We start from the raw sequence: 9,417 nt of genomic DNA, 5'->3' as shown, positions 1-9,417 counted from the left end.
ACACAACTATTCTTCTTGAAAGGCATTCTTCAATCCTTCAGTGACTCAACTGGCCTAAGAATCAACTTCTCCAAATCCATGATGGTGCCTATCAATGTTAGCTCTGAAAAACTAAACCACCTTGCCAATACCTTTGGTTGTGCTACTGGTTCTTTTCCTTTGACTTATCTGGGTCTGCCAATGGGATTAAGTAGGCCAAAGGTTGATGATTTCCTCCCACTGATTAACAAATGTGAGAGAAGGTTGAACTATGTATCGCCTTTCCTCAGTCAAGCTAGCAGACTAGAGCTGACAAATTCTGTCTTGACAGCCTTACCAACTCACACAATGTGTTCAATTTCTCTGCCTAAAACAGTGATAAACATATAGATAAATTCAGAAGAAACTGTTTAAGGAGGGGTGCAGACGTGAACACCAGAAAAGTGGCAAAAGCTGCCTGGCCTATGGTCAGCATTCCAAAATGTGAAGGTGGTCTAGGAGTACTGAACTTGCAAACACAAAATGAAGCCCTCTTGCTCAAACATCTCCATAAGTTTTTCAACAGAATTGATCTGCCATGGGTGAACTTGATATGGGACAAACATTATAGAAATGACAGATTACCTAACTCTGCAAGTCCAAAAGGCTCTTTTTGGTGGCGAGATATTTTGAAACTTTTGGAATAGTTCAAGGGCATGGCTGCAGTGTCAATCTCCAATGGAAAGTCTTGTTTACTTTGGGAAGATTTATGGAATGGTCAAGTAAGAAAGATCCAGTTTCCAGAACTTCACTCCTTTGCAAAAAAAAAAAAAAAAAAAAAAAAACAAACTGATAAGTTTGAGCAAAGCCCTTACCTCATATTCACTTCCAAGCCTCTTCAATCTGCCGGTTTCAGTTGAAGCATATAATCAGTTGCAAGAACTTCAGTATGAACTCTCCTTCTTAGTGCTTGACGAATTGAATGACAATTGGACTTACATATGGGGATCTCCACAGTTCTCATCCTCAAAGGCCTATCATTCACTGATTGGTCACACACAGGCTCACCCCATCTTTAAGTGGCTTTGGAAAACTTCTTGTCAAAACAAACATAAAGTTTTCTTTTGGCTAATATTAATTGATAGACTAAGTACAAGGAACATGATGAGAAGGAGAAGAACGCATTTGGATGACTATCACTGTGTGCTTTGTCAGCAACCACCTGAGGAAACAGTTATGCATCTCCTATTCTTTTGCCCCTTTGCCAGGGATTGCTGGGGATGCTAAACTTTCGATTTGATGATGACCTCACAATTCCTCAAAATTTTCAAGCATGGAAAGCCCTCCTGAATGTTCCTTTTGCTCTGGACATGTTCATTCTTCTTTGCTGGGCTATCTGGATGGTGAGGAATGATGTAATTTTTAGAAACAAGAATCCATCTGTGGAAGACTGTAGAAGATATCTTACAGTGGAATCCCTCCTGCTGCTGCACAGGTCGAAAGTTGAAGTCACCCCTCTGTTAGATTCATGGATTCAATCTCAATTGTAATTTTCTTGATCTTCTTTGTTTCTTTTTGTCTCCTGAATTCTCCCCCCTCCCCCACTTTTCCTAACTTTGCTTAACCCTGTACTTTGTCTGGGTTCCTAGTTTGGAACTCCTTTTATTTTAATATATTACCCGTAGGAGCCCTTGGCTCCTCCTGATTCCTCGAAAAAAATCATGTTATTCTAACTTAATTTTCTAGCTCTCCGTCCGTATTTATCTGTTTCCGTGTTTCCATATATCTCCATTGGTTTTCAATTCTGTTTTTTTCCGAACCCGATCTCGTTTCCGCAAAAAATACAAAAATGAAAACAGGAGAAGATTTTTTCCGTCTATTTCCGCCGGTTTTCATCCCTATCGGTGAGGAGAAGAAAGCCGAGGTAGCGGAGATGGAGAAGTCCATGGACAGCGGTGTCCTCCACGTATCCTGCGGGTTGACGAAGTAACCTGAAAAGTGCAGCGACGAGCTGTTGGCGCTGGCCAGGACGACGAAGCAGGCCAGCACCGCGGTCTGGTATCCGACGTGAAGCCAGCGTCGGCCCTCGATTTGGTCATCAACGACTGCAGCAAAGCCATCGAGAAGGTCAACCTAGAAATCTATTCCACGGAGGGGCAGGTGAAGAACCTGACAGACGTACGTGCCACCATCCATTCCTGTGTCCAGGGGGATGGCAAAAAGCCACCGCTCTGCAAGTATTCGTGCCCGCCGCCGCCGGAGAAGCCGTGCTCGGATAACGAGACCGCCATCGTCGACAAGCTGAGCGGCGTATACAATGCGTGGGTTGCCGCCGAGAAATTCCTCACGGAATTACTGCCTCCAGCTGAAGTCAATGGTAAAGAGGCGCCAAAGAAGTATGCATAAGTAATATCCGTCCGTGGATCCTTAGCCCTATTTGGCCCTTTTTCGACAAATTTCATATGGAATTTTAGTATGTTTTTACTTTTAATAATGACCAATGCCGATCAATCAGATGGGGGCCGTTTGTACCCCTTGGGAAGATGTACCTCCTGAGATTGGGGTTTTGGTAACCAGCGATTCGGCTGGGTCGATGAGTAATGAAATGCTTAGTTCAAAAAAAAAATCTTGATGTCTTGAACTGATAGGGTCTTCATAGTACAACTTTGACTATTGTTTTTCTTCTATAGAATATTTATCAAATATGGTTAACGTATACTTTTGTGAACATAGTCATATCTATTACTATACTATTATTATATTACATTACTACTTAAAAAAAAGAATGGTTATCGTCGTATAATCACCACGCTCCCTGCTCCCCTACGCCCGTGAAAAAGGCAAGATTGAAAAAGTAGGAATGAGAAATAAAGTAGGAATACATATGCAAAACAAATAAATGGAAAATACACATATATTTTAATAGACTATGTGTTTGGATGAACAAAAAAAAACAGGAAAGAGAAAACAATGATGTTTGAATGGATGTTTGTTTTTTAGTTTTTCTGTGAAATATGTTTTTTTTTCTACAAGTGATAGCTACGAACCAAAGGACTCAATGGTAATAATTGAACGTATAAGAATGAGAATCCTATGTTTTTCCTAGGATCGAAAGGGGGCAAAGTTGATCCCATGTGAATAATCCTAGAATTTGTCTAGTCAAGACCGTTAATTCGATATAAGTAATGATGTAACATATATATATATATGCACACACTAGCAAATATGTCCGTGCATTGCAACGGGAGAAATATTATTTTTTCATGAAAACAACTATTGAAATGGTACATATTATTTATGTCTTATCATTCTATACAATTTAAAGTTATAATTTATTTTATGATGATAGTAACATCTATAATATAAGCTAATATTGGTAATTTTATGACATACCCTATTAAGTCTGCATCAAATTTAAAATACAATCTTGATAGATTTATTTATGTTACAAAGTACATACATATTTTTATACTATTTATGTGTTGATATAGTTAAATATCGAATTACATGACTTTCTTTGTGGACCCATAATCAAAGTACTTGTCTGTCCGGAGACATCTCTTGATTTTCTGCATCATAACTCTCATCAGGGATTAACATATGTATAGTTTAGAGACAAATTTATCTAGAACAGACCGACAACAATTTGTTCGGCTGCACTTCTGTGGAGCCCAGCAGCGGCTGCTGCTGCACAAAATCAGAGCAAAATACTGTAGCAGTGTCTAATGGAGACAGCAAGCTGCAGCCGCAACTCACAGTTTAATTGGTTAGACAATTTGGTTAAGATTTGCTAGTAATAAAATAACTTTTTTCCTAATCAACAAAATTGCATTAACAAAAATCTTTATTTTTCTTAGGAAAGAGGTCCGAGTTCAAAGATCCATAGTATTATTTTTCTAATTTTTTAATATTCATTATGAAAAAATAGAAAAAGTTAGTACGGTAGGAATTCGGACAAAACCAAACAAAAAAAACTAACGTGGACAAAAAGAACAAAAAGACGCAAACAAAAAGGAAACGGAACAGATGTAAAGACGCGAAAAAAAAGAAACGGAAACACAGCGTGAAGAAAAACAAAGGCAAAAGGAAAAACAGGAAACGGAAATATATTTTTAAAAAATAAAGGAAAAAAAAAGAACAACCGGGATAGATACAGTACAGAATAGGAAACGGAAAAAAAAGAGGAAAAGGAAAACCAGGATGGACACGTTACCGGATGGGCACGAAACGAAATTGGGAAAAAAAAACGAGACGAGTGTCCTACTTTCGGATCTTGCAGGGAAAGAAGGAACAGGAGAGAGACACACTCCTATTTGGCGCTGACAGTAATTAACAATGTAGTAGAACGAGGTTGATGGACGAGCGTATGAGCACGACTTACACGACTTAATATGTTTTGGAATCGGATTATTCTAACTTATATGAGCATTGAATATATATATATATATATATATATATATATATATATATATATATATATATATATATATATGGATGAAAAAAAAAACTCTTCATTGTCTGGTAGTTAGATAGAGGTGGACAAAAAAAAATAGATGAACGAAAAAAAATAATAAAAAAATTTACTTTTTATTATTAGATATAGATATACTCTTATAAGCGCTTGGGAACATGCCTCCGGCCGGTTACATGCATGGGCTGCGGTCAGACAAGACATTCTGTAGCTGGGGGGCAGCGTGATGATTACGATCCTGCAAATTTCACATGAATGAAAGCATACAAAATTTGGCCGTGTTTAGTTGGAGGCCGGATTCGGCGCCGCCGGATTGGACAGCACTGTTCAAACACTGTAGCGTTTTGTTTTTATTTGATAATAATTGTCTAATCGTTGATTAATTAGGCTCAAAACATTCGTCTCGCAAAGTACAACCAAACTGTACAATTAGTTTTAAATTTCGTCAACATTTAATACTCCATGCATATACCGCAAATTTGATGTGACGGGAAATCTTCTTTTTGCATAGTGTCAAATTCAGAAAATCTGGGGAACTAAACATTGCCTTTATCTGAATATCGTCTGTTTTCTTTAAAGTCCTGGAGGCCGGCTAATTTGTTTGTTTAGCCTTCCTCCCATTTTCGAATTCGAGTCCTTTGCCACATATCATATGGTTCGATCCATTACAGGTAGAGCCAAATTTATCTGAATATTGTCTGTTTTCTTTAAAGTCCCAGACGCGGCTAGTTTTGTTTGTTTAGCCTTCCTCCTATTTTCAAGTTCAGAGTTCTCTGCCACATATGGTTTGGTTCATTGCACGCAGAGCCCGCGCTAGAGTTTAGAGTTCTCTGCCACATATCATATGGTTCGGTTCATTGCATACACAGCCCGCGCTAGAGTTTCTAAAAATATGTCAAAAAAAGATATGTCCAGCCAACAACTAGTTGTTTTAGGTCATCCCAACAATCAGATTTTTGCCCATATACTTATATTGTCTTATAACTATATTTACACTGCTTTATTACTATATTTACAATGACTTCTTCAGTGTAATTTCTCAAAAAATATGTCAAAAAAGATATGTCTAGCCAACAATGGGCTGTTTCAGGCCCTTCCAACAACCAGATTTTTGCCCATACACTTACACTGTCTTATAGCTATATTTACACTGCCTTATTACTATATTTACAACGATTTCTTCAGTATAATTTCTCAAAAATATGTAAAAAAAAAAGATATGTCTAGCCAACAACCGGTTGCTTTAGGCCATTCCAACAACCAGATTTTTATTCATACACTTACATTGTCTTATAGCTATATTTACACTGCCTTATTACTATATTTACAATGATTTCTTCAGTGTAATTTATTGAACAGAGTGATGCAATTTGGGAATAACACAACTTCTATTTCTATGGATTGCAGATCTCAAATAAATATATCAGATTTTTTAGAAAAAATTACAAATTATTTCTATGGGCTGTAAATACCAGAGAAATATGTCAAATTTATTCACAAATTTCAGAAGAGCTCCCTCCATTCCAGGCTGACCCCATCGAGCCGCTGTGGTACAACTGGAGCGTCGTCGCGCAGCCCCCAGGTGCACCACAGGCCGGCGCTGCCCTCCCACCGCGACCGCTCGGGCGCCAGTGGCCTCACCGGCGAGGAGACCGCCGCGTGGTTCCCAGACACCCTCGACGACGCGCTCGAGAAGGGCGATGCCCCGCAACACAAGGGCCCTAGCTTGCCGCCGCCGCGCGGTTGGGAGCAGCGGTGGCGTCAACATCTGCTCAACCTTCTGCGGCAGCAACCAGGTGCCCAGGACGCCGGCAGGGACGAGCAGGAAGGACGCGGCCTTGCAGTCGGACGTGTGCGTGGATGTGTGTCAGAACCAGATCGAACAATATGAAAATCGGTTGCCCACAACCAGCGAAACAACCGGATGTTGTTTAGCAAATCTGAATAAAAAAAGAGTTGATGAGGGGGGCGAACGGGTGAGCCGAAGCAACCCATACGGAGGGCCCTCCGTGTGGAAAGCCCATGGAGAAAGCTTATCTATCCACCGAGAGGATGAGAAAAGCCCAACTCAGGCTACAATTCCTAATGCTAGAAGATCGGCCCACGGAGCCGATATTCAGCCAGCCCATCGCTTCGAGCGAGCTCCCTGAGCCTGACCTGAAGGCTGTGCACTTTGCCCAGGCTCAAAACTCGCAAGCCCAGGCCGCTCACCAACTCCTTTGTCCTCCTGAAGCCGGAGTCACAGGCGCGCGCTACCACGCGAGTTTCGGCCAAATCGATCGTGGATTATAAGCTAAAAGTATTATCGGCTGGTTTAGGGTGAGAGAGAAATACTGTTACAGCTTATAATTCACGATCGTATAAGCCGAAATGAACAGGCTCATGGCTCGGGCAGCGTGCCTCTTATACCCGCTTGCTTTGCCGGCGATTACCAGTACGGGACTAAACCAGAGGCGAGATCGGGGCCTGCATGGCTGCGCCTGCAGATCGGGCGGAGGCTTTCGGGCTTTCGGCCAGGCATCAGGCACGCATATTTGTGATCCTGCAAATTTCAGATGAATGAATGAAGGCTTACAAAACTTGACCGAATTTCGTCTAATTTTCTTTAAAAGTCCCGGAGGCCGGCTATATTGTTCGGCCTTCCTCCATTTTCGAATTCAGAGAGCCCTCTCTGCCACGAATATGCGCGCATCATATGCTTCCCCGCTAGAGTTTCCCGCCCGCGCGCGCCTCGTCGGCATCGGGGTCGGGCCCGACGACCCTGCTCCAGAACCAGTGCGCGCGCCACACCCGGCCCACCTGCTCGATGGGCACCCCCTTCGTCTCCGGCAGCAGTAGGTACACGAACGCGGTCATGGCGGCGAGCCACGCGGCGAAGAAGAAGAAGATGCCGGCCTTCATGTGGCACAGCATGGACAGGAACGCCTGCGCCACGAACACGGTGAACGCGAAGCTCACGGCCACCGTGACGCTCTGCCCGGCGGCGCGCACCTCCAGCGGGAAGATCTCGCTGGGCACCAGCCACCCGAGCGGGCCCCAGGACCAGCCGAACCCGGCCACGTACACGGCGATGAGAAGGATGAGCACCCCGGCCCAGCCTTTGCCCAGGCCGCCGCTGTCCCGCAGCTCCGCGGCCATGATGGCGCCGATCAGCACCTGCGACGCCAGCATCTGCGCGCCGCCGACCAGGAACAGCGTGCGGCGCCCGAAGCGGTCCACGGCGAGCATGGACGCGAAGGTGGATCCCACGCCCACCACGCCCGTCACTACCGCCGACAGCAGCGACGCGCTCTCGCCCATGCCGATGGTGCGCAGCAGCTCCGGCGCGTAGAACGCGATCGCGTTGATCCCCGTCACCTGCTGGAAGAAAGGGATTGCCACCGCCATCACCAGCTGCGGCCGGTACCGCCGCTCCACGAGGAGCCGACGCAGGCCGTCCCCTCCGGCCCCGTCTTCCCCCGCCGACGCCGCCGCGGCGACGATGTCGTCTAGCTCGTCGCCCACGTCGACGCCGGCGCCGCGGACCTTCTGCAGCAGACGCGCCACGTCGTGGCGGTCCCTGCCCTGCTGCACCAGGCTGTTCGGCGTCTCGGGGAGGAACAGCGCGCCGAGGGTGAGGAGCCCCGCGGGGACCGCGGCGAGCGCCAGCGACACGCGCCAACCCCACCCGCCCCTGATCTTCTCCGTGCCGAAGTTGATCACGTTCGCCGCCAGCGCGCCGACCCCGACGCTGAGCTGGAACCCGTTGCTGAACGCGCCGCGGAGCCGGGCCGGCGCCATCTCCGACAGGTACAGCGGCACGGCCTGGTTGGCGAAGCCGAGCCCGACGCCCAGGAGCACCCGCCCCAGGATAACCATGTAGATGTTCACGGACGCGCCGCCCACGGCCGCGCCCGCCAGGAACGCGGCGCCGCCCAGGACCATGGACGCCCTGCGGCCGCGCCCCGCCGTGACCCGCGCCGCCAGGAACGTGGTCAGCAGGCCCGCCACGTACAGCGACGACGTGAAGGCCGTCAGCAGCTGGCTGTCGAACTTGCAGTAGTTGCTCACCCGCGTGTCGCCGTGCATCCGGCGGTACACGTCCGGGAAGAACTTGCGCAGGAACGGCTCCATGGACGACACGCCGCCTGCATATGCGACAGCGCGAGTGCCGTCGTTCACACGTCAGTCACCGTGGGACATGGGACGACGACCTTGCTGCTACTTGTTACTCATGGTGGCATCCATTTTTTACCTGCGATCCCGATGTCGTAGCCGAAGATGACACCGCCCATGCCGGCGGTCATGCAGGACAGCACGACGAAGGTGGTGATCCTTCCGCCGTAGCGGCGGTCCTGGCCGCCCTCGACGGCGACGACGCCTACCGCCATGGCTGATCAGAGATCAGACTAGACTACCAGAGCTGCTTGCTCGCACTCGCAGTGAAGGACAAGTGATTTTATCTTGTTGCAGCTGTGGAAGTGTGGTATAGTAGGTGACTTGTAGTAGTCATAGTTGACTAGCCGGAGAGGAGATCCGATGTCGACCAATTGGAGTATGCGACCATCTCGGCCTTGTTTGGACCACATGAACCATAGCTTGAACAGGGTACGCAATGGGCAGGGCAGCACAGAGACAGAGGTGCCACTCGGCCGTTGCTATCTGCAAACGATTGGTATGCTGACTAGTTTGTGCACACGATACTACTATTCTACAGGTTTTGCTGACTAGTTTGAGGCTGATGCAGACTGCCTCGTGTGCTTGTGCACTAGACTAAACAAATCAAGGTATTAGTAGTTTAGTGCTTGCTTGTTGCAACCAGACACGAGACCAATATTTAGTCCAAGAGAATCTGGGAAGATTACTACTTGCTGCAACAAATCATTCAATCTCTGAAGATTCAACTTGAAAGGCGACGTGGCTGGCGCCGGCTCAGGCATTGGATGTGGTGTTCGTGTTTGCTACCGTCGCCGGTTATTCACTTATTCAATATCCAGATAGTGCCACTC

The 9,417-nt window shown here is 46.4% G+C and overlaps 1 protein-coding gene across 1 annotated transcript; it reads right to left on the bottom strand.

Annotated features, from left to right (window-relative positions):
* Positions 1 to 6,693: 6,693 nt before the first annotated feature.
* On the bottom strand, positions 6,694 to 9,183 carry LOC136520743 (hexose carrier protein HEX6-like). Its single transcript, XM_066514394.1, has 2 exons — positions 8,664 to 9,183; positions 6,694 to 8,556 (listed from the first exon to the last, which is right to left on the bottom strand). Exons 1-2 carry the CDS (start codon positions 8,797 to 8,799, stop codon positions 7,136 to 7,138), a joined length of 1,557 nt encoding a protein of 518 aa, XP_066370491.1. The 5' UTR covers positions 8,800 to 9,183; the 3' UTR covers positions 6,694 to 7,135.
* Between the last annotated feature and the right edge of the window lie 234 nt (positions 9,184 to 9,417).

The sequence above is a fragment of the Miscanthus floridulus genome, chromosome 18, assembly GCF_019320115.1.
Source record: "Miscanthus floridulus cultivar M001 chromosome 18, ASM1932011v1, whole genome shotgun sequence".
NCBI lineage: Eukaryota > Viridiplantae > Streptophyta > Magnoliopsida > Poales > Poaceae > Miscanthus > Miscanthus floridulus.
This window is presented reverse-complemented; position numbering and strand designations above follow the sequence as displayed.